The 27,097-nt window shown below is 37.2% G+C and overlaps 1 protein-coding gene and 1 pseudogene across 1 annotated transcript; both read right to left on the reverse strand.

Annotated features, from left to right (window-relative positions):
- Positions 1-5,075: 5,075 nt before the first annotated feature.
- On the reverse strand, positions 5,076-6,014 carry LOC112930602 (olfactory receptor 5B3-like). Its single transcript, XM_026012944.2, has one exon. It carries the CDS (start codon positions 6,012-6,014, stop codon positions 5,076-5,078), a length of 939 nt encoding a protein of 312 aa, XP_025868729.2.
- A 10,321-nt stretch (positions 6,015-16,335) lies between these two features.
- LOC112930530 (olfactory receptor 5B2-like) lies at positions 16,336-26,670 on the reverse strand (annotated as a pseudogene).
- Between the last annotated feature and the right edge of the window lie 427 nt (positions 26,671-27,097).

Here is a 27,097-nt window from a genome sequence, read left to right on the forward strand (position 1 = left end):
GAGAGACTGCTTCTCCTCCCTCTGCCCCTGTACCCACTCATGCTCTCTCTTTCTCTCTCTCATAAATAAATAAATAAATAAATAAATAAATAAATAAATAAATAAACAAACAAATAAATAAATAATAAAATCTTTAAAAAAATTAGGGTGACTTTTACATACATCAAGGGTGGTTTTGTTTAATTTACATTTATTGTGATTATTGATGTTTAAAATATATCTTTTTTAGTGAAGTATAGTTGACACACAATGTTAATTAGTTTTAGGTGTATAACAGTGAGTCAACAACTTTATATGTTATGCTATGCTCACCACAAGTGTAGCTATCAACTGTCACCACACAACACTATACAATACCACTGTGTTCCCTATATTGTATGTTTTAGTTCTATTTCTGAGAATTTATTTTGTTTGCTATGTATCATATATTTTATACCCTCTAGATCCAAACATGTTGTTGCAAATGGCAAGATTTTATCTTTTTTATGGCTGAGTAATATTATATATGTATACAACCTCTTCTTTATCCATTCATCTATCAATGGACCCTTGGGCTGCTTCCATAATTTGGCTTTTGTAAACAATGCTGCAATAAACATAAGAGTCCATACATATTTTTGAATTACTGTTTTCATATTCTTTCAGTAAATACCCAGTAGTGGAATCATTGGATCATGTTGTAATTTTATTTTTAATTTTTGAGGAGCCTCTATGGGAGATAGTTTGGGAAGGTCATGCGATTGCACAAATGGGTTAGACGAGCATAAGGCAGAAAGCTGCCTCTAAAATGGAAAGACACCTCCCTGGGCGAAAGCACCCAAGATTAGCCAGGAACATAACAGAAACACTTAAAACCTAACCTCTGTCTAGAATGCATGTCTCACTAGCTTTGTTGTCACAGATTGTAATCACTATGACATGAATGCCTGCCACCTATTGTTACCTAAATTTAGTATATTTTAATGATTGCCTTGTAATCTTTGCCTCAAACACGTACTTCTGATTTTCTCATGAAACCTGAGTGAATAAACGTAATGGAAAAGCACTGCTTGGGGCTCTTGTCCATTCCTTTTTTTTTCTTTTTTAATAATAAATTATTTTTTATTGGTGTTCAATTTACCAACATACAGAATAACACCCAGTGCTCATCCCATCAAGTGCCCCCCTCAGTGCCCGTCACCCATTCACCCCCACCCCCCGCCCTCTTCCCCTTCCATCACCCCTAGTTCATTTCCCAGAGTTAGGAGTCTTTATGTTCTGTCTCCCTTTCTGATATTTCCCACACATTTCTTCTCCATTCCTGATATTAGCCTCTCTTGTTGTCATTTCTGCATTCGCTCACTTGCTGGACAAGAAAGAACTTTTCAAGCCATAATAGCCTGCAACAAACCTCCATACTGTTTTCCACAGTTATTGCACCAGTTTACAATTCCATCAACAGTGCATAAAGGTTCCTTTTTCTCCACATCCTCACTAATACTTGTGGGTTTTTGTCTTTTTTATTTTAGCCATTCTGACAGATGTGGGGGCACTGTCTCATTGTGGTTTTGATTTGCATTTCCCTGATGATGAGTGATGTTGAGCATCTTTTCATGTATCTGTTGGCCATCTGCATGTCCTCTTTGGAGAATTAAGTCTTGAAGTTGAGTAGTGTTAGTCTTCCAACTGTGTTCTTCTCTTTAAATATTGTTAGCTATTCTGGATCTTTTACCTCTCCACATAAACCTTAGAATCAGCTTGTCAATATCTATAAATAACTTGCTGAGACTTTGAGACATCAATGAATCTGTAGATAAAGTTGGAAAGGACTGACATCTTGACAATATTGAGTCTACCTATATCCATGAGAATGGAATGTCTCTCCATTTATTCAATTCTTGTTTGGTTTCATTCATCAGCATCCAAGTTTGGTATTTTTTATTTCATTTTTAATGTTGTTATCTTGTTAAATTTATAACTATTTGATTTTGGGGTGCTAATATGAAAGGGTTTGTGTTTTTAATTTCAACTTCCACTTGTTCATTGCACATATATGGGAAATTGATAAAATTAGTATATTAGCTTTGCATTTTACAACCATGGTATAATCACTTATTAGTCCCAGGAGTTTTTTTCTATTCTTCTATATATCTACATAGATAATCATGTCATCTGTGAACAGAAACAGTTTTTATTTACTCCTTTTCAAGGCTCCACATCCTGAGATTCCATTCGTATAACACAGGGATGGAGGAAGGCTCAGTGATTTCCAAGAGATGAAGGAGTAAGGACTAGCTGTCTATAACAGAAATGGAAAGGGAAATTTTAGGATGATAAAATATCTCCATGGTACAGTGCTAGTGAACACATGACTTTGCATTTGTTGCAAACACTTAAAAACTGCACATCACAAAGAGTAAAATTAATATATAGAAATCTTGGTTTCTTAGTTTTACAAATATCCCATGGTAATATAAAATTACTCTTTAGAGGACTCTAGGTGAGAGTTGTAATCATTTTCTATGATTGTTGTAGCAAAAAACACATAACCATAAACTTGGAAGCTTAAACAACATATATTCATTCTCTCAGTCTAGAATCCAGAAGTCCAAAAATGGTTTCCCTGGACAAAAGTCAGTGTGTTGGAAGAGCCATCCTCCCTCCATAGGCACTAAGGCAAAATCCATTTTTTGCCTTTTTCATCTTCTGATGGCACTGTCATCCATGGTGTGTGGTCATATCACTTAATCTACTTCCAAGGTCACATTATCTACTCTTATGTTATCTGTGATCAAACCATAAGTATACATGGGATTTCATTTATGGTCCACAAAGAAAATCTGGGATAAAATCCTTAAGTTAATAACATCTGCATAGTCCTTTTAAGCTATATAAGTTGACTTTGGAAGGTTCCAGGAATTAAGATATGGATTTCTTTGCAGGCCATTTTCCAGACAGCCACAGGGTTACATTGACTATTCTGCAACATTTGGAAATTTTCTGTAACTTTCAAAGAGTTCTAAAATTAAATGATTATTTAATATAATAATTATAAATATTTGCAATAGGAGAAACGTCACCATAAAAGCAGAAGTGAATACTTGTGTTATTCTACAGTGCCCTCAAATAGTAGCATGAGAATATTAGCATATTCAAGCATAATCTTACAAGTACTGAAATAATAAAGCCTCCTATTATCTAGAGATAACAAATTAGTTGAGGGTACTCATTCATGTAGATAGGTTTTGTATAGTATAGAGCTCTCTGAGGATCAAAATTAAAAGCATAAAAATTGCACATTATACTAGCATATAGTATATATATAGTGTATATATATATATAGTATATAGCATTATACTAACAACTAGCATACTGAATGTGCATTATCTTTATTATTGACAGATATTGCCATGTTTATATTCTACATAGATACTCAGAATTATTTCAGTTAATTATATTTCATATGTATGAAGTTATTTCCAAATACAATCAGATAATAGTCCTTAAATAATCTCATATTTAACATCTTTTTTTGATTTACCAATTAGTACTTACTTGATATGCTACTTGCCATTTAATGAGACATCAGTGCTAAGTGAAAAATATGAGATTATTTCAGATGATTCACTTGATTAGGAAATCCAAGAAATCCCTGTATCCAAACATTGGAGTGCATGCACTTAGTGAAAAATGTAGATAAAAATATTACAGTAAAGCATAAAATCAGCTTTGCTTCTTGAAATGCACTATACATCTATCTAAAAGGTTTATGTTGTGGATGACATACTATAGCCATCAATGGTTTAATGATCCATCATATTACTACGTTGTGACTCAAAGCTTAATTATTTTATTCATTCATATATTAAGAATCTACCATGAAACAAACACTCAGTTAGGTACTGAAGATAGTGTTGTAAAAAAAAATAAATAAAGCCACGGCTTTCACAGAATTTAAATTCGAGTTGGGAGACATGAATCATAAACAAGAAGACAAAAAATATACAAAAGATGAGGGTTTATAAAGATATGAAGAATGTCACAGAGTGAAAGAACAGTGTACATGGTGCATAAAAGAGGACTAGTTTATGAAGGTGGTCCGGAAAATGTTGTGTATTAGAGTAACATTTAAGCAATGACCTTAATGGTATAAGGGAACATTCTCCACAGGGAAAAGCAAGTACAAATGCCCTGCAGGAACATCTTTAAAGTTGTCAGATGGTGAAGAAATAGGAAGAAGATCACATAAATGAAGTATGGCAAAAGAATGGGGAGTTTCCAGAAAATAATTTAAATCAACAAAGGAAACGTGAAATACCAGCATTAATCATTCCAGTGCATTTCTAGAAGGAAAATGTACATTACATGACTGAAAAGTGAAGTTTTTAGTAGTGTGAGAATTGGAGAAATATCTAAAGAAATTGAAAAATGCTTTTAATCTTCTTCCATCTTTCTCATGCTCTGGCTGTGTTTTACCTTTTGAAAATTGTAATATGGGCATGATAGTTCTATGTAATGACTCAATTAAGACAGAAATATTAATTCACTTAAGATACTATATGTATGTATCTCCCAATAAAATGAGCCCCCCAAATTAGATCCTTTTATTTGATAGTATATTACTTTCACTCTGAAGTCAGGACTCTTAGAGTAGATCAACCAAAGAGGTGAAAATATGGGACATAAATTTCTATTATAACACATAAATTAAATATTTAAATTATGATTATTAAAAACTGGCAACATTCCATTTAATTTTGGGAATTTGCCTACTCCAGTGTGTATGTATCCTCATAGGCACATGCATGCACTCTGTTCACGGCCTCATTTGTGTCCCTATTTTAAGTGTTTCTGCATTGATGTGGTAGAAAAAAAATGCACATAAAATAAGTGAATATGCATCTCCTGAGTAAAATTTTTGAGAATTAAGCCCAAGACTTCTTAGCCATTCTTTCTCAGGTTTATATTTCTGCACATAATCTTTGCTTTATTTTCAGTATGAGAGATATTTGAATAAGTTAGAATATCACTTCAGGAACTTAATTTCACTCTGGCTTTCATGTAAGTGGATTAGAGGATATTGTACAGTGCTAAAATCACAATCCTAAAGACAATTTTGACTCTAAAACAATCTTCTTGAGAGCATTCTTGACCTCCTTGTTCCTCATGCTGTAGACCATAGGGTTCAGCATGGGGATAACCATGGTGTAGAACACGGATGCCATTTTGTCTGTGTCCATGGAATGGCTGGAGCTGGGCTGTGTGTACATGAAGATGACTGCTCCATAGAAGATGGACACTGCAGTGAGGTGGGAAGCACAGGTGGCTATAGCCTTCTGATATCCACCAGATGAGTGCATCTTCAGGATGGTGATAAATATGAATATGTAGGAAATTAAGATAACCAGGAGAGCAAAAAAGATGTTGAAGCTCACAACATAAATAAGAATCAGCTCACTGACATATCTATCAGAGCAAGAAAGAACCATGACTGCTGGGATATCACAGAAAAAGTGATGGACTTCATTGTTCATACAGAAAGAGAGACTAAATGTGCCTCCAATGTGGATAGAGGCATTCAGGAAACCACAGACATAGCAGCCTATGGCCAGACGAACACACACCCCTGTCGTCATGGTGGTGGTGTAATGGAGGGGTTTGCACACTGCTGCGTAGCGGTCATAGGCCATTGAGGCCAAGAGATAATTCTCCACAGTGGCAAAGACAGCAAAAACGAACATCTGAGCAGCACATGCACTGTAGGAGATGACCTGGTCTCCTCTAAGTAACCCAGCCATGACTGTGGGAGTGACAGCTGTAGAGTAACCAAAGTCCGCCAGAGACAGGTTACTGAGGAAAAAGTACATGGGAGTGTGGAGACGGGAGTCCAAGAGAATCAGCACGGTAATCCCCAAATTCCCAACCAGAGTGATGAGGTAGATGAAGGTGAACATTATGAAGAGAGGAACCTGCAGTTCTGGGTCATTGGTTAGTCCCAGCAGGATGAACTGTGTCACTTCTGTCCTGTTACCCATCAATGTTGAGGACCACAGATGCTCTGTGGCTAATGAGAAGAAAGAAATGAGTGATAAAGAGACTTACATTGAAAAGTGTATATACAGGGATCCCTGGGTGGCGCAGCGGTTTAGCGCCTGCCTTTGGCCCAGGGCGCCATCCTGGAGACCCGGGATCAAATCCCACGTCGGGCTCCCTGCATGGAGCCTGCTTCTCCCTCTGCCTGTGTCTCTGCCTCTCTCTCTCTCTCTCTCTCTCTCTCTCTGTGTGTGTGTGTGTGACTATTATGAATAAATAAATAAAATATTAAAAAAGAAAAGTGTATATACAGTATGTGTTATTTATCAGAGCGATAGCTTTCAAGATTCTCCAGATAAAATGTTAGCTTGACCACAAAAGTTACTGCAAAAATTACATATAGGTTTATAAACTGTGGACTCTGAAGTATGGAGCATCTTCTCATTTCTAAAATGTTATAAATTTGTAAAGTGAGAGAAAAAATTAAGTAAGTTGATTAAGATAGCTTGTCCACAATGAATACATCTGGTGATTCACTTTTCCCAATCCTAGTAAAAGCAGATACTTGCATGTTGCTCACTTGCCAGGAAATACTGTAAACACTGTAGATGTACAGACAGTCCCCAACTTAACGATGATTTGACTTAATGATTTTTCAACTCTATCATAGTGCAAAAGTGATACACATGCAGTAGAAATCATGCTTCAAATTTTGATGTGGATCTTTTTCTGGGCTAGTGATAGCTGGTACAGTCGTCTTTCCTGGTGCTGGGTAGGGGCAGTGAGCCTCAGTGCCAGGTCAGCCAGGCAATCATGAGAGTCAACAGCTGATACATTTACAACCATCCTGTACCAGCACAGTTATTCTGTGTTTCACTTGCAGTACTGTATTCAACAAATTCATGAGGTATTCAACCCTTTATTATAAAGTAGGCTTTGTGTGAGGTGATTTTTGCTCAGCTGTTCACTAATGTTAAGTACTAGAAGCATGCTTAAGGCAGGAGAGGCTAAACTTAATGTTCAGTAGGTAATGTATTAAATGAGTTTTCATCTTACGATATTTACAATGTACAATGAGTTTTTTGGGACATAACCTTATTGTAACTACAAAAAGATCTGTATATTCATTACATAATTCAAGAACATTTTGAGTTTTATTTGTTATAACACTCATTTAAGCTACGATTAACAGAGGGATACCTGGCTGACTCAGTTGCTACAGCCTGTGGCTCTTGTTCTCAGAGTTGTGAGTTCAAGTCCCATGTTGTATATAGAGATTACTTTAAATCTTAAAAAAAAAGTTGGGGGAAAAGTAAATTATGATGCACAGAGGTTGAATAATTTTTTATATTTCAAATGACTATTAATTGAGAAGCCATGCTTGGGATTCAAGTCAATATCTGAATCCATGCTGAGTGGTTCCTAAAGTGATCTTCTAAACTATATTTAAATCAATTGAAGTTAATTCAATACAATTGCTTATTGTTGCCATTGGTCCAAATTCATTGTTTGAGGTTTCCCAGTGAAGTATCCAAGAGATACACACAGAGTGGATGTGAAGAGATACTGGAGCAATAAGAGCCAGGACAGCCAGCAGGGATAATCTGAGGGGAAGGCACAGTATTGGGTGTAGAGCTTGGGATCCAGGATGAAGTACATATCAGCCCTACTACCATTTACTTATGAGGAATCATTAGTCCTAAGCTAACTTATCTGAACCTCCTATTTCCATGTCCAGAAAAATAAGACAGCAATGAGAGCTACATTATAGTATTGTTATGAGAATTAAATAAAATAATGCTTAAAAAACAAAATCTGGTTGATTAGCACAGTCTGATGAGCTACAATATTATTGTTAGGATGGAATGATTGTCTTTACATTGCCCTGGGGAAAATGGGTGGTGTCTTGCGGGGCTTTGGACGTGTGTGATGTACGAAGTCTTGAAGAGTCTCTTCAGTGTGCCTTTTCTCACACATGAGGGCCTTGGAGGTTGTCTGTGATCTCTGGGATTTCTTAGTCTGTTTTCACTTCACCCAAGCAATCAGCTGTCCCCAAAGATCCATGCAAGCCTTCTTTTGCTTAATTTCTTCCTTGAACTCTACACATTAGCTGGTTGGGAGTCCCCCCTGGAGAACTTACTCCTTCTCTCATGACTGCCATCTCATAGCAGAATCAGAGATCAAGGGTTGACAGTTCCATGTCTGTGGGCTCCCTTCAGCCTGCAGATCTATATTAGTGGCAAGCCCGTGTTATAAAATATTTCATGTGAATCTGTTCTTCCATAGGAACAGTGCTACAAATCTCTTTACTTGCATTTGAAGCTTTGGAAGGTTATCCCTTTTCTGCTAACTACTAACATCTTTCTCCGAAAGTTTTGCAACTTCCCTGTACAAGCCTGTCCCATGATGACATCATTTGTCAACCTTAACACACACGTCCACTTGGAGCCTATTCTATGTTCCATAAGTGATAAGTAAGGCTTTATATGTTAGTGTGTGTGTGTATACAGCAGGTAGTATTGCTATACCCTCTTCACCATTGTGGAGCATGAGGATTTGAGAAGCAATGTGATGCTCTAAAATTATGCAGCTAGCCTGGGAAGGAGTCAAGATTCAAGAGTTAAATCCACTGTCTGTGTGATCAACCGACTCTGCCTTTAGCCATTTGCTGTTACCATGTGTGGTTGTCTGGTGACAATAATCTTGAGATTATAGGTGAGAGTTTAAAATGCCTTTTGGATCCTGTTAATCCATACTAGAAATTTTGTAGTTAAAGATTATTTCATTCTGCAGTTTTTTGTTTGTTTTGCTTGTTTACGTCCAATGAGAGGCCAGTATTTTGTTAACAGGATTAATTCTCCTCTTGATCAATTAGAGAATCATCTGTGGCTTTTTTGTTCATACCTTTAGGAAAGTAGGATGAGTTTCCATAAGAACAGCATACTCCCTTCTGATGGAAATTTTGACATTTATTCCCTGGTTTCACCTCAGTACTTTGGAAAAACTTTGAAATGCCTATCTCTATTCTTCACTACTTCAAAGTAGGTAGAGCTTCCCTACCACTTCTGCAGGGATTACACTTCTCATTAAAAATGTGTAGGGAATATGGATGCTTACCTGTTTGCTGGGAGAGCAGGAAGAGCCAATTCTGAGTACGGATCTGAATCAGAGTCAAAGCTGTAGAATACTGCATCAATACTGCTCTCAGGACATGGTCATAATAAGGCTCCAAGGTCTCTAAGGCAGGAGAAAATGGAGAAAAGAACATTAACATATTCAATTTCTTTACCCAACATGCTTTCTTTCTGTGATCCTAGAGGGATCACTTATTCCCTCCTTATTTGTAAAATAAAGATGGTAAGTTTACCCTTTACATTATTCACAGTCTTGTGTCTGTAAATAAGAAGCAAGGGGGGGTCTGTAAAATATCTCCATAAGAAGTCATCATTTTTTGTCAATCAATATAATTTCTATGTTGGGGCATTTCTTCTGAAATGTTGGAGGCTCATAGTGAATCCTGGGATAAGATCTCTGTGCAGTAGCAAATACTAACATTCAAATGAGTAAATGATCACCAAAGGGGTTCAGCGTGTAGACTGGTCTCTCTACAATGGCGGCATGTGGAGTCATACTGGGATTTCAATGGCTAATGCATGGGGATGTGGAGAGAGTTATAGAGACACAGAGCTCTCTGGGAATTTCCCCTGAGATAACATTTCTAGCACCTCATCCCACTTTCCCAGGTCGGAGGCAATTAAACTGCCTGTGGGAGCCATGCTGGATATTTCACTCAGTGCTTATGTTTTTGTATTATACTTGTTATTTCTTGTGATTTTTGTCAGTTTATAATTAAGTATAATTTCCATATGATAGTATCCACAGTCCCAGTGAATAGTTGATAGTTGTAAGCTTTTGTCAAATTTATGTCCAGTAAACACTCACCTACAAAAATTGGAACAAATCTCTTCTGACAAACTCATCCTCCCAACCTGCCCCTAGCAACCATAAATTGTTTTGTCCCAATAAAATTGCCTTTCCAGGAGTGTCCTTGACTATAATTCTAGAATATGTACTCTTTGAGTGTGTAATCTTTCACTTAGCATTTGAGGCCTGTCTGTATTGTTTCCTGTGTCAGAGTGGGATATTTTTGCTGCAGAGTAGTATTTCACTATACAGTCATTACCAATTATTTATTCTATTCTCAGTTCAAGAAAATTTGTGGTGGTTCTAGTGTTTGGTGATTATAAATAAAGCTGATCTAAACATTTGCTTAACAACTGTTTCCTGGTAGCTATCGTGGCTATGATTAGCATGTAGTGATATATAAGCCCTTACATTACATCACCACTGTGACCACCAGCACGTGTGTGCAGAAATGTCAGGAGACTGCTATGTCTGGGCTTTGTTGAACCTGTCATCCACAATGGGTTCACCTTCTGCCTCTCCTTCTGCCATTGCAATGTGGTCCAACCTTTTTTTTTTTTTTGTGATATACCCCCAAATCTTGGCTCTTTCCTGATCTGATATATACATATATGAGACTGTGCTCTTTTTTTTTTTTTTGAGACTGTGCTCTTTAGTATATTTCGATATCTATTTTGCCCTTATAATTAGCTTGACTTCCTATCTGTTCATCTTCATTACATCCAAACATGTGCTCATTACAGGGACAGTTACTTGGCTTTCACATGGCTCATTGTGAGGTTTCATATCTTATGCATGGTCAGTGGGCTAAAAGGTTCAAGAAGGCCTTATGTCTCTAACTTTTGATTTCTGGTTATTCTGTACCTCTTCTCCACATGATCTTTGATCCTCCAGAGGATGGACCAGCTATCTTACATATTTTCAGCGTGAAAGTACAACGGAATGGTTTCTTAAAGTGTAGACTCTTAACTCTCGCATTTTTCTATTATGTTATACTAATCAATGATATCAAAGGGCTGGCCCAGATTCAAGCATGAATCAAGCATTAAGAAAGACTCCTCCTCTTGAGGAAAACAGCTGCAAAGACTTTGTGCCCAAAGTTAATCTACCACAATTTAGAAATCAAGTTAAGCTACTGTTAAAAAAAAAGAAGCCAAAATACAGTGGTTTCAATAAGGCAGCAATTTATTCTCAAATTGTGGAGGTTAATGTAGCAGGGTAAATATGAACTATCTGTACAGCTGCTGTGCCTTGGTCATTCTGGGGCTAGGTTCAGTACACATAGCCTCTATCACCTCTTCGAGTGCTGGAAGTTTGCCCTCATCATAACTCTTCTATCTGGAGAAGAAGAGAAGGGGATGAGTGAAGGAAAAGAATTTCTTTTCAATAAAGCAATATAGTAGCTGTGTGCATTACTTCTGAGTACATTCCATTGGCAAGAATTCAGTCATAAGACCACAAAAAGCAATTTGGTAAACCAACATCAAAATTTTATCTTTAGCTGAAAGGCAATGTGCTTAGTTGAAATCTCAATACTCTTTGTTTTCTAAGGAAAGCCAGGATACTGCCACACAGTACTGAATCTTAATTTCCAAGACATGGAATGTTCTCAATAAAAGGTCAGAGAGATGAGTAGCCAACGAAGGTGAGTGGTATCCTAAACCAAGTGATAAGAAATGCATCAAGAGGGAATGGATATGGGCCCATGGGTGGCTCAGTCAGTTAAGCATCTGCCTCTGGCTCAAGTTGTGATCCCAGAGTCCCAAGATTGAGTCTCACATCAGGCACCCAGTGTAGCAGGGGAGTCTGCTTCTCACTTTCCCTTGGCTATTCCCTCCATTCATGTTCTCTGTCTCTTGCTCACTCTCTCAAATAAAATTTTAAAAACCTGTTTTTTTTTTTTTTTTTTAAAAAAAGAGGGAATGGATGTATCAGAACTGCTGGTAGGTTAAGCAATATCATAAAAACTGACAATAGGCCATAGCGATAGGGAATTGGTGAATGACTTTGAGTGGTTTTGGTTTGATGGTGGGGATACAAATCTCACTAAATGTCTATTAACTATATATAATGAAATATTACTCAGCATCAAAAATGAAATATTACCATTTGCAACAAATTTGATGGAATAGAATGTATTATGCTAAGAGAAATGTCGGAGAAACACAATTACATGATTTCACTCATATGTGGAATTTAAGAAACAAAATAGGGGATTATAGGAGAAGGGAGGGAAAAATAAAATAAGATGAAATCAGAGAGGGAGACAAACCATAAGAGATTCTTAACTATAGGAAACAAACTGAGCACTGCTGGAGAGGAGGTGGGTGGGGGAATGGGATAACTGAATGATGGACATTAGGGAGGGCTTCACTTCCCCTCCATTTTGTCTGAGTACAAGATTATTGTGTAAATGATTCTTTGGAATAATGAAGGAAAAGGAGTCATGTATGTCACCTTGCGGAAAAGCAGTGTAGAGACAGGAAAAAAAGAAGCATAGGAGGAAGTGTGGTGCTTGAAGTGATAGACAAGTGTGACAAAGGCAGGGATTTGGAACAGGAACTGAGACAAAAGCAATTTTGAACACACACAATCTCTGCTCAAAGATACCACAGAACCATTTAGGAAAGTACTCAGCCTCCTGTAGCTAGTTGTTATTGAATTTACCAGTTAAAGGAAAGAAGGCTGGAGGATTTGGGTTCATGTGAGTTCCAAGTGAGAGTGAGATGGGCTCTTTGGAGAAAGAGTTGATTGCTGGGTTGGGACAGGAATAGCACAAGAGGAGCCCAGAGTGTCTTGTGGTTCCAGGAAGGAAGGAGGAGCTCAGAAAACAAGAGGGTTGGGTGTATCAAAAGGAAACAAGAGCAGAATGGAAAGTGCTCCCAATGGCCCAAGATGGAATAATTTGAACAACAAAGGAAATATTGTAGGACTGCATTGTACCCCAAGGTACAAAACAGATGTATGTGAGTCTGTGCTGATGTAAGTAAGAAACTAAGTCAGTAAATAAATGGGTCCTTCTTGTAGAAAAATCCTAAATAATATGTTTAGCCTTTCCTTAGGAGGTGGAGTATAGTGCCTTCCACCATGAGTGTGACCTGAACTTAGTGACTTGTTTCTAGAGTGTATACAGCATGCAGGGGGAGAAAGCAGCATTATACTGAAGCACCTGGCAAACATATCTGGTTTAGGTGATTAAAGTTAAGATCTCCAGTGACAGGTCAGTTTGGTAATACATGTTCCCTGATGGGACATGATAAGGACAGCATTTCTCACTCTCTCTCAATATCTAACCTCTGTGTAACCATCACCAAAAAAAATCAGACAAACCTAAATGGAAAGACCTTCTACAAAGCACCTGAGCAGTACTCCTCAAACCTATTAAGGTGGTGAAAACCCAGGAACCACTGAGACACTGTCACAGATACGAGGAGACTAAGGGAACAGGACAATATATGCAGGGTTGGATCCTGGATGGGATCCTGTAAGAGTAAAATGACATTAGTTGATAAATAACAAATGAATTATTGAAGTTTAGATAATAGTAATATACCAACGCTGGTTTCTTAGTTTCGACTAAAGTAAGGTGCTAACACTAGAGGAAGCTGAGTGAAAGGTATGTGGACTTGTCTATAATATATCAGCAAATATTTTGATTATCTAAAATTGTTTTCAAATTTAAAGATATATTTAAAACAATTATTAAAAAACAGTTCTAGGAGAGAAACCATTTTCACAGACCTCAGAGCAGATATTTGTGTTGCATCACACAGACCCCACCAATGTCAGTATGACCCTCTTAGGACATTCAAGCACATGTTTGCAAGTCTTGAGAAGTTGAATGTTTCTAGAATTATAGAGATTGAAAAGGAACATGGATGCAAACTCCTTTGGGTGGCTTTATTATGAAATTGAGCTCACCATTTGCTTCAACGTGGATGGAACTGGAGGGTATTATGCTGAGTGAAATAAGTCAATCGGAGAAGGACAAGCAGTGTATGTTCTCATTCATTTGGGGAATATAAATAATAGTGAAAGGGAATATAAAGGAAGGGAGAAGAAATGTTGGGAAATATCAGGAAGGGAGACAGAACATAAAGACTCCTAACTCGGGGAAACGAACTAGGGGTGGTGGAAGGGGGGAGGAGGGCGGGTGTTGGAGGGGAATGGGTGACGGGCACTGAGGTGGACACTTGACGGGATGAGCACTGGGTGTTTTTCTGTATGTTGGTAAATTGAACACCAATAAAAATTAATTAAAAAAAAAAGAAATTGAGCTCACCTAAAAGTCCAATAAAATACACAATGATTATATATTATTAGTACATTGAGGTAGGTTATGTTTATTACTGTTTTGTCGTGATTAGTTTTAGTTTAGTTTTGTTTTGTAGAGAGGAAGAGACAGAGAGAGAGTGGGGGCATAGTGGGGGAAAGGCAGAAGGAGAGAGAGAATCTCAAACAGGCTCCATGCCCAGCCTAGAGCCCAAATCAGGGTTCAATCTCACAACCCTGATATCATGAGCTGAGCCAAATTCATGAAATGGACATTTAACTGAGTGTCTAGGACACTTAACCTGAGACATCCAGGTGCCCCTGTCATGCTTACATTTTCTATGAATGTTTAGAGTCACTGGAGTTGATTGAATAATTATAATTTATGAAGGAATTTTGCAAATTGAATAAGGAAACTTTTGCAGACTTATATTTTGTATTATTGCAATTTACTAAATAAAATGTATTTCATGTGTTATTTTTCATTTAATGGACAAACAACTAATAAACAGGTAAATAGAAATAGTTGAGGAACGATCAGGACTATGAAGAGTAAAGCAAGTTGGGAACAGTGTCCATGGGGGCTGGGGTGACTCTGATATTTTAACATTTAAGCAAAGACCTGAGGGAAATGGGGGAGCTTTCTGAGCATCGGCAGCAGCAAGTACAAAGACCCTGCAGGAGTGATCTTGGATTGTCCAGGAACAGCAGGGAACTCAATATGAGTGACATGGAGGGAGCAAGCAGGAAAGCAGCAGGAGGTGACCAAACTGAAACCAAACTGTCCCTGCATGAGAGGCAATAGCTACTTCCAGAGAGAAAAATAGGTAATATTATCATACCTACTGTTAGCTTACAAAGTTAAAGATTTGGTAGTCCTATACAGAATAACTGAAAAATGTCATTGTTATCAATTGATCTTGTTTTTTGGTACTCTAGCCTTCTTGTTTTTGCAAATCTTCTGTGATAATACTTTTTGTAGCAGACAGTACTGAAGATAGAAAAATTAATTCCTTTGAAATATTATACTTTTGTAACTTTCAATAAATGTGCCCCCAAAAGCATATATCTTTATTTTAAAAATTATGTATTTTTTTCTTCATTTTGGTCTCTTGAAATAGTTCTTCAGCTAGAGAAAAAAATAATGTCAGATATAAATTTATATTCCAATACCTAAATTGATTATTTAAACTTTTTTATTAAAAGCTAGGCAGACTGCATCCAACTCCCCACTGCTGTGTGTATGTGCATATATGGGATTCTTGCATATGCCACTATTCATGAGTTTGTGTATGCCATGGTTTACATGAAAGCTTCCATTGTCATATAGTAGAGTACATATAATATATATAATTAATAAGGTTTATTGGAAGCAGTGCCCCAAAATTCTTAAGGTCCCTCTTGGCTGTCCTTTTTCAAATATCACATATGTGTGATACTATTTTCTTTTTTAGATGATAGACTTTGGAATAATTAATGGTATCACCTCAGCAATTTAAGTACAGTGTGGGCATTAAAAGAACATAAAGACTCCTAACTCGGGGAAACGAACTAGGGGTGGTGGAAGGGGGGAGGAGGGCGGGTGTTGGAGGGGAATGGGTGACGGGCACTGAGGTGGACACTTGACGGGATGAGCACTGGGTGTTTTTCTGTATGTTGGTAAATTGAACACCAATAAAAATTAATTAAAAAAAATGTCATGTGCTTCAGTCATTTGTGGAATTTAAGAAAAAAGTCAAATGATCAAAGAAAACAAGTGACAAACAGAAAACAGACTTTTAAATACAGAGAACTGGTGGTTGCCACTGGTGAGGTGGGATGGGTGAAAGGGATAAAGAGTATTAGGAGGTCAAACTTCCAGTTACAAAATAAATAAGTCATGGAGATGAAAAGTATAGCATAAGGAGTATAGTCAATAAGATGGTAATAATGGTGTTTGGTGACATATGGTGGCTATAATTATTGTGGTGAGCACCAAGTAGTGTATAGAACTGTTGGATTATTATGTTGTACACCTGAACTAATATAACATTATATGTTAATTATACTTTCATTAAGAAAAATGCGAGTCATTGCCTGCGGAAGATCTGAGAGGAATGTAACTAGGTCACTGTGGATCCTACAACTTTAAGAGGTAAAGCCTAGAGACAACTTTGCCTTCTCAATTCCCTTCTTGAGTGCATTTTCACCTCCTTGTTCCTTAGGCTATGTACCAGGGTGTTCAGCATGAGGATGAGCATGGTGTAGAACACGGATGCCATTTTCTATGAGTCTATGGAATGCTGGAGCTGGGCTATAAGTACATGAAAAAGACTGTCCCATAGAAGATGAACACTGCAGTGATGTGGGAAGTGCAGGTAGACAATGTCTTCCGATATCTTTCAGCTGAAGGCATCTTAGGATAGTGGTAAATATGAACAGATAGGAAACTACATAATGAGGAGAGCAAAAATAATATTGAAACTAGTGACAACAACAAAAACCAGCTCACTGACATGTCTATCAGAATAAGAGAGAGCTGTGACTGCTGGAACATCACAGAAAAAGTGGTGGACTATATTGGACATACAGAAAAAGAGACTGACCATGTCCCAAATGTGAATGGGGCATTTAGGAAACCACAAAAGTAGGAATATATGGCAACATGTGCACACACACTGGCAGTCATTATGGTGGTGTAATGTAGGAGTTTACACACAGCTGTGTGGCAGTCATAGACCAAAAGTAGATTTTTCCACACTGACAAGGGCTACAAAAAAGAACATCTGAGCAGGACATGAATTGTAGGAGATGACCTTGTCTCCTTTAAGTAATCCAGCCATGACCTTGGGAGTGACAGCTGTAGAGTAACCAAAGTCCATCAGAGACAGGTTACTGAGGAAAAAGTATATGACAGCATGGAGACGGGAGTCCAAAAGAATCAGCACCATCATTCCCAACCACATTGATGAGGTAAACGAGGGTGAACATGACAGAGAGGGGGAATCTGCAGCTCTGGGACATTGGTTAGTCCCAGCAGGATGAACTGTGTCACTGTAGCAATGAGAAATAAAGGAACAAAAAGGCAATTTAAGCCCAATTGAAATAGATACCTGGAGAGAGAGAGAAAGAAAAGGAAGAAGCAGAAGAAGAAGAAGAAGAAGAAGAAGAAGAAGAAGAAGAAGAAGAAGAAAGAAAGAAAGAAAAAGAAGAAGAAGAAGAAGAAGAAGAAGAAGAAGAAGAAGAAGAAGAAGAAAGAAGAAGAAAGAAGAAGAAGAAGAAAAGAAGAAGAAGAAGAAGAAGAAGAAGAAGAAGAAGAAGAAGAAAGAAGGAGAAGGAGAAGAAGAAGAAGGAGAAGAAGAAGAAGAAGGAGGAGGAGGAAGAAGAAGGAGAAGAAGAAGAAAGAGGATAGATGTGCATTTTGTCATTATAGCAGTGATTCTTCAAAATTACTTAAGCGTCTAATATGAGCTAGACAACAAAATTTAACGCAAGAATTATCTATATAGTTACACATTGCTGAAACTAAAGGATCTTTGTGGATCATCTCCCATCTTCTAAATTTTGTAAATTTGTAAGCTGACATGTGGAAAAAGGAATGTCTTGATCAAGATGGCAGGTCTGGAATCAAATATATCAGTCATTTCAGTAACATGAGCTTGTAAATATTGACACTTCTGTGTTGCTCATGTGCCAGGAATTGCTCTAGACACTAAGTGTGTATTCATTTATTTTTCTCAATGACCTCACGATATTGACTAGTAATTACCTTCATTTAAGTTATGAAGCACAGAAGCTGAAAAATATATCTAATTTATGAGAATTATTACTGCCAAAGCTAAGTTTTATACCCAAAGATTGGTTCTTTAGTCCACTGGTTTTAATTTTTAAAACATTGAATTTGACTCATTTTGCAATTACTCATTGTCTCCCTTGTCCTAAACTCAGTGTTTGGGGCTTTATACTTAAGTAACTGAGGCATATAAGCAGAGTGGATGTAGGGGGGTAACTGGAGCAGTAGGGGCATATACAACCACCAGAGGTGATTCAGAGAGCAAGGTACAGTGTCTGGTGTAGATCTTGGGCTCTAGCAAGAGGTGTACATCAGCTTTATCGTTGACTACCCAAGGATCATTGTTCCAACCTCAGTACCCAGACCTGATTTTTTCCATATGCAGAATGAAGATTGTCATGAGATCTACCTCAAGTATTGTTGGGGGGAAATAAAGAGGTAATGCATAGTAAACAGTGAGCAAAATGCTGGGTGTTTAGCATGGCCTGATACAGGTTAGCTGTAGCATTATTTTTAGGATGGAATGATAGTCTTTATGTTTGTTGAGAAGAGTGGATGGTGACATGCAGGGATTCAGGGGGTTTGAGGTCTGAAGTCTTGTAGCCTTCTTTGATTTCCTTGTTCTCACACACTTGGTCCACTGATTATTTGGTCCCTTCCACTGGTCCTCAGTCATCTGTCTCTGCCAGCCTGAGTGGTTGTTCTAGCCATTGCAAAGGAGCCATTCTTTTACTTAATTTCTTTCTTAAAATCCATATTTTAGTATGATTAAAAGAATGTCCATATGCAACTCATTCTTCTTCTCATTACTATCATCTCACAGTTGAATCACCAGGATCAAGGGCTGAAAGGTCCTGGTTTGTTGGCTGCCTTTCACCTGTAGGTCTGTTTTGGTGGTGAGTTTCATGTTTAAAATTTTTTTATGTGATATGTTCTTGTGTAGGAAGAGTGTCTTACACTAAATTCATATCTTTCAATAGTAACTCTGAACGTGAATGGGCTTAATGATCCCATCAAAAGGTGCAGGGTTTCAGACTGGATAAAAAAGTAAGACCCATCTATTTGCTGTCTACGAGAGACTCCTTTTAGACCTAAGGACAGCTACAGCCTGAAAATGAAAGGTTGTAGAACCATTTACCATTCAAATGGTACTCCAAAGAAAGCAGAGGTAGCCATCCTTATATCAGATAAATTAGAGTTTATTGCAAAGACTGTAGTAAGAGATGAAGAGGGACACTATACCATACTTAAAGGATCTAACAATCATGAATATTTATGCCCCTAATGTGGGAGCTGCCAAATATATCAATCAATTAGTAACCAAAGTAAAGACATACTTAGATAATAATACAGTTATACTGGAAGACTTGAACATGGCACTTAATGCAATAGGCAGATCTTCTAAGCACAACATCTGCAAAGAAACAAGAGCTTTAAATGATACACTGGACTAGATGGATTTCACAGATATTTACAGAACTTAATATCCAAACACAACCGAATACACATTCTTCTCAAGTGCACATGGAACTTTCTCCAGAATATACCACATACTGGGTCACAAAAAGGTCTTAACTGATACCAAAAGATTGGGATTGTCCCCTGTATATTTTCAGACCATAATGCTTTGAAACTAGAACTAAATCACAAGAAGAAATTTGGAAGGATTTCAAACACATGGAGGTTAAAGACCATCCTGCTAAAAGATGAAAGGGTCAACCAGGAAATTAAAGAATTAAAAAGATTCAAGGAAACTAATGAGAACATATAATGTTTGTCCTTCTCCGATTGACTCATTTCACTCAGCATAATACCCTCCAGTTCCATCCACGTGGAAGCAAATGGTGGGTATTTGTCATTTCTAATGGCTGAGGAAATATCAGAAAGGGAGACAGAACATAAAGACTCCTAACTCTGGGAAACGAACTACGGGTGGTGGAAGGGGAGGAGGGCGGGAAGTGGGGTGAATGGGTGACCGGCACTGAGGGGGGCACTTGACAGGATGAGCACTGGGTGTTATACTGTATGTTGGAAAATTGAACACCAATAAAAAATAAATTTATTATAAAAAAAGAAATGAGAATGAAGATACAACCACTCAAAATCTTTGGGATATAGCAAAATCAGTCCTGAGGGGGAAATACATCACAATACAAGCATATGCCCAAAAGCTGGAAAGAACTCAAATACAAAAGCTAACCTTGCACCTAAAGGAGCTGGAGAAGGAATAGCAAATAAAACCTTCACCCAGCAGAAGAAGAGAGTTAATAAAGATTCGAGCAGAACTCAATGAAATAGAGACCGGAAGAACTGTGGAACAGATCAACAAAACCAGGAGTTGGTTCTTTGAAAGAATTAATAAGATAGACGAACCATTAGCTGGCCATACTAAAAAGAAAAGAGAAAAGACTCTAATTAATAAAATCATGAATGAAAGAGGAGAGATCATCACCAATACCAAGGAAATACAAAGGATTTTAAAAACTTACTATGAGCAGGTATATGCCAATAAATTAGGCAATTGAGAAGAAATGGACACATTTCTGGAAAAAAACACAAACAACAAAAACTGGAACTGGAAGAAATAGAAAACCTGAACAGGCTGATAACCAGGGAAGAAATTGAAGCAGTCATCAAAAACCTCCCAAGACACAAAAGTCCAGGACCAGATGGCTTCCTAGGAGAATTCTATCAAACATTTAAAGAAGAAACAATAGCTATTCTACTAAGGCTGTTTGGAAAGATAGAAAGGGGAGGAATACTTACAAACTCATTCTATGAGGCCAGCATCACTTTAATTCCAAAACCAGACAAAGACCCCACCAAAAAGGAGAATTACAGACCAATATCCCTGGTGAACACAGATGCAAACATTCTCAACAAGGTACTAGCCAATAGGATCCAACAGTACATTAAGGAGATTATTCACTATGACCAAGTGGGATTTATTCCCGGGATGCAAGGCAGGTTCAACACTCAAAGCAATCAATGTGATAGACCATATCAACAAGAGAAAAAACAAGAACCATATGATCCTCTCAATAGATGCAGAGAAAGCATTTGACAAAATACAGCATCCATTCCTGATCAAAACTCTTCAGAGCATAGGGATAGAGGGAACATTCCTCAGCATCTTAAAAGCCATCTACGAAAAGCCCACAGCAAATATCATTCTCAATGGGGAAACACTGGAAGCCTTTTCCCTAAGATCAGGAACACAACAGGGATGTCCACTCTCACCACTACTATTCAACATAGTACTAGAGGTCCTAGCCTCAGCCGTCAGGCAACAAAAAGAAATAAAAGGCATTCAATTTGGCAAAGAAGAAGTCAAACTCTCCCTTTTTGCAGATGACATGATACTGTACCTAGAAAACCCAAAAGACTCACCCCACGATTGCTAGAACTCGTACAGCAATTTGGCAGTGTGGCAGGATACAAAATCAATGCCCAGAAATCTTCTATGTATACAATGGAATAATACTCAACTATTAGAAATGACAAATACCCACCATTTGCTTCGACGTGGATGGAACTGGAGGGTATTATGCTGAGTGAAATAAGTCAATCGGAGAAGGACAAACATTTATGGTCTCATTCATTTGGGGAATATAAAAAGTAGTGAAAGGGAATAAAGGGGAAAGGAGAAAAATGAGTGAAAATATCAGTGAGGGTGACAAAACATGAGAGACACCTAACTCTGGGAAATGAACAAGGGGTAGTGGAAAGGGAGGTGGATGGGGGGTCAGGGTGACTGGGTGATGGGCAATGAGGGGGGCATTTGGCAGGATGAACACTGGGTGTTATGCTATATGTTGGCAATTTGAACAACAATAACATTTTTAAAAAGGAGGAAGAGTGTCTTAAATCTTTTTAGTTTTAATTTGAAGCCTTTAGAAGGACATCTATCTTCTGCTAATCATTCTCTACCACTGTCCTCCCACTTCTTCACATCTTCCCTCTATAAGCCCAGCCCCTAAAGTCATTAGGTTTGTCAACCTCTGAGAATTGTGACTACATTTAGAATGTGGCATGTTCTACAAACAGTAGAGCTATGTGAATATATATTTCTCTTTATGCGAATCTGTACATATATATTTATGCATGCCTAAAAACATTATTTCATTTCAATTCATGGTAATATTGTGACGGAAGAATTATTACTCCCCCGTTATCATTAAGAGAACTGAGGATTTGAGGAGTTATGTAAAGCGCTACAACCATAGGGCTCAGATAAAGAAGATTAGAGATTCAAATCTAATGCTGACCAAATAAGCCTCATAATCAGCATTTGTAGATGAGCTAGCAATGATAATAAAGATGATATTACATTATGGGAAAGATTACAATGGAGTATTGATCTGGTTAATTTAATCATAATGCTTTTGTAGTTTATAGAAAGGTCATTTCACTGTCTTCGATTTATCTCAAACTCCAGTAAGAGGACAGAGATAGCAAATAAGATGAATTTAAAATTTACTGAATAAGAGCATCACCTGTCTTTTTTGTTTGGCTGATTTTTTTAAAGACAGAAGCATGATGATATTTCATAAGTATCACTCCCCACTGATGGAAGTTTTGATATTTAAAACCCAGCCTCAGCTCACTGCTTTAGAAATAATGTTTAACTCATCTATTTCTATACTCAAATATATAGTAGGTAGAGCTGCCCCACAGCTTTTGCATGAATTATACTTCTCACTAAAAGTCTATATGGATCATAGAAGCTTACCCTGCTGCTGGAAAAGAAGGGACTGGCAATCTTGAATAGTGAGTATGAAATCAGACTTTCTCCATAAAATAATGCATATATACTGGTAGACATGCTCTCTATTAGGTATCAGTCAAATATTTCAAGACATCTAAGGCAGGTAATCGTTAATCCACCATTAATTGTTACTATGCTTTTGGAGGAGTCACTTGTCTTCTCTTTACTTGTAAAATAAGAATAAAATGACCTCTCCCACATCATTCACAGAATTGTATCTGTGAGAAGCAAAGGAGGGAAGCTCTATAAAACACCTTGCTGAGGAGTTATCACTTTAAACTCCATCAATAGAATTTTTCATGTTGAGTTGTTTTCCCTGCCCATGATCACAAGCTTGGAGCAAATGCTCAGGTCCAGGGTCAAGAGGGAAGGTCTGCATGTACTAACAACCATTAGCAATCAAAGGAATAAATGATGGCCCAAGGGGCTCGGCACATGGTCTGATCCCTCTTAAAATGATGTCACGCTGAGTCATGTTGAGATTTCAAGGGCTAATTCATGGAATCGGGAGGGAGTTATCTAGACAGGAGTTCTCTGCACATGTCTCCCACGAAGGCACCTGTAGCTCTCATCCATCTTCTCAGAGAGAAGCAATTAAACAGCCTGCAGGGACCTAACAGGATATGATCTGGATGCACATATCACTTGTTACTTCTTAATTTTTCACTTTAATTTCTAATTTTTTTTAATTTTTAATTTTACCCATTTTCTAATTAAAGTGAAATTTGCAAACAATAACATCCTTAGTTTCTATTGTATCAATCTAAGAGTTTGGTCACATTTACAAGGTCATGTAACCACTAGCATGATTGTGATATAGAAGAGTTCTATCATCTAAACCAAACCCTCAAGCTTCTTTGTGGTCAACCCCTTCTCCCACCTGCTACCCCTGGCAACCACTACACTGCTTTTGTCCATGTAATTTTGTCTTTGCAAGAATGTCCTATAAATTGAATCCCAGTGTGTGTAGATGTGTAGTCTAGATTCCTTCACTTAGCACGGTGTGTCTGAGATTCATCCATACTGTTACCTATATCAATTTCCCAGGACTGCCACAAAAAAAGTAACACAAAATGGGTGGCTTAAATAACAGAAGTTTATTGTCTCATATTTCTGGTCCTAGGAGTCTGCGGTCAATGTGTAGATTGGTTGGTTCTGCTGGTGGCTTATGAATTCTGTAAGGGAGACTTTGTTTCACATCTGTCTCTGAGCATCTGGGTGACGTGCTGGCATTCTTTGGCATTCAGGGTTCTGCTACACCACCCTGACCTTTATCTTCATCTTTGCATGGTGTTCCCCCCTCATGCCTGTGTCTGTCTAAATTTCCCTTTTTAAAGGGACATGAGTCCTATTAGATTTGGGGCTGATCCTACCCCAATATGACCTCATCGTAGGGAATTAAACCTGCAACAATCCTGTTTCCAAATAAGATCACATTCTGAAGTACTGAGGTTAGAACTTCAACAAATGAGACGAACTGGACTTTGGACTTTTCATAAAAGGGTTTTGTTACTTACAGTGTTAAATCTGTGTTTCTATTGGGGAGTTTGGTTTGGACTTTCTCAATCTTGCTAATCTCAATTGGGATAATTTATTTGTTTATTTTGTTTATAAGTAGTATAGTTTTTAAAACTTAAGTATAGCTGACACACAATGTTACATTAATTTCACATGTATGACATAGTCATTAGACAAGTCTATATGTTATGTTGTGCTCACCACAATTGTAGCTACCTTCTGACCCCATACAACACTATTACAATATCCTTGACTGTATTCCTTATGCTGTGCAGTTTATTCCTGTGACTTTTTCATACCCTAAATAGAAGCTTTATCTCCTACTCTCTTTCACCTCTTTTGCCCGTTCCTGCACACCCCTTCTCTTGGAAAGTATCAGTTTGTTATTTGTATTTGTGTGTCTGTTTCTTCTTTTTATTTGTTTGCTTGTTCATTTGTTTTTTAGATTAAACATGTAAGTGAAATTATATGGTACTTATCTTTCTCTGATTGATTTAGTTCACTTTGCATGATATCCTCTAGGTCCATCTATGTCAAATGCAAGATCCCAACCTCTTTTGTGGATGAGAAATATATGTGTATATATATATATATATATATATATATATATATATATACACACACACATATATATATGTATACACACACACACTACTTCTTATTTATTCATTTCTTTATTCATTTCTCTATCAGTGGATACCTGGTTTGCTTTCATATCTTGGCTGTTAAATAATGCTGCAACAAACTTTTAAAAATTTATTTATTTTTTATTTTTATAAATTTATTTTTTTATTGGTGTTCAATTTGCCAACATATAGAAAACACCCAGTGCTCATCCTGTCAAGTGCCCCCCTCAGTGCCCGTCGCCCATTCACCCCCCACCCCCCGCCCTCCTCCCCTTCCACCACCCCTAGTTCATTTCCCAGAGTTAGGAGTCTTTCATGTTTTGTCTCCTTTTCTGATATTTCCCACTCATTTTTACTCCTTTCCCCTTTATCCCCTTTCACTATTTTTTATATTTCCCAAACGAATGAGACCATACAAACTTTCTTTTTAAAATGAAGTTCCATATTATTTTACACAGTGGCTGCACCAATTTACCTTCCCACTAACAATGTATGAGTGGTCCTTTTTCCCCATATTCTTGCCAACACTTGTTATTTCATGTCTTTTTTATTTTAGTCATTATGACACATGTCAGGTTATATTTCAGTGAGATTTTGGTTTTCTTTTTCCCAATGATGAGTGATATTGAAAATATTTTCATGTGTCTGTTGGCTATCTGTATGTCTTCTTTGGGAAAATGTCTATTCAAGTCTTCTGCCCATTTTCAAATCAAATTATTTGAAGTTTTTTTTATGCCAGTACCATAATGTTTTGATTACTAGAATTTTGTAGTAAATTTTGAAATCTGGGATTGTGATACTTTCAGCTTTGTTTTTCTTTTCCAAAATTCTTTGACCATTTGGGGTCTTTTGTGGTTCCATACAAAGTTTACTATTTTGTTCTATATTTACTATTATTTGTTCTGTGAAAAATGCTTTTGGTATATTGACAGGAGTTGCATTGAATCTGTAGATTATTTTAGGTAGTATGGATATTTTAACAATAGTTTTTTTCAATCTATGAGCATGGAATATCTTTTCACTTGTCATTGTCATCTTCAATTTCTTTTATCAATGTTTTGCAGTTTTCATAGTACAGGCCTTTTACTTTCTTGGTTAAGTTTATTCCTAGGTAGTTTTAAAATGATTTTATTTATTTATTTATTTTAGAGAGAAAGAGAGTGTGTACATTGGGGGGGCAGAGCAAGACTCTTAGAAAGAGTCTAAGTAGACTCTGCACTGAGCACAGGGCCCAACACAGGGCTCAGTCTCACAACCCTGAGATCATGACCTGACCTGAAACCAAGAATCAGATGCTTAGCTGACTGCACTAGCCAGGTGCACCCCTAAATATTTTTTGGTGCAATTATAAATAGAATTAATTTCTTAATTTCTCTTTCTGCTACTTCATTATTAGTGTACAGAAATGCAATAAATTTCTGTGTATTAATTTTGTATTCTGCAACTTTATTGAATTCATTTATTACTTCTAATATTTTTAGTGGTGTGTTAAGGGTTTTCTATGTATGGTATCATGTCATCTACAAATAGTGACAGTTTAACTTCTTCTTTACCAATTTGGATGCCCTTTATTTCTTTTTCTTGTCTGATTACTGTGGCTAGAACTTCCAGAACTATGTTGAATACAAGTGGCAAGCATGACTCATTTCTTTAATTAGGACTCTTAGAAAAGTTATTCAACTAAAGAAATCAATGGGACTAGACTATAATTCAACTAATTATTCTAAAGTATTTTATTAGACACTTCATAGATTCCATTTACCTCTGACAATCACCATCATGAGTATGTGCCCATGTGCCTGTTTGGAGCATGTGCATGTGTTTCTGTCCATGGAATTCTTTGTGTTCCTGTTTAACATACATATTTGCATTGATATGTAGTAGAGGACATGCATGTGGAACAAATGAATAAATCAAAAGCCATTAGTAAGTATTTATAAGAACAGAATCCAAAACTTTTTATGAGTTCCCTGTGCCTTCATTGTCCAGGCATTGCATTTGTGGACATTTACTTTTTACTAGATAATATATCTTTAAAGGGATAAGGATATAATTTCAGGAATTAAGTGTAGAGTGGGACTTAAAATATGACTCACAGTATGGGTAAGTTCTGAGAGAACTGAAACTAGATTATTGCACAATCTCCAACATCAAAATCCCAATTCTAGAGACAACTTTAACTCTTACCCTTCTTGAATGCACTCT

The sequence above is a fragment of the Vulpes vulpes genome, chromosome 5 (genome assembly GCF_048418805.1).
Source record: "Vulpes vulpes isolate BD-2025 chromosome 5, VulVul3, whole genome shotgun sequence".
Taxonomy (NCBI): domain Eukaryota; kingdom Metazoa; phylum Chordata; class Mammalia; order Carnivora; family Canidae; genus Vulpes; species Vulpes vulpes.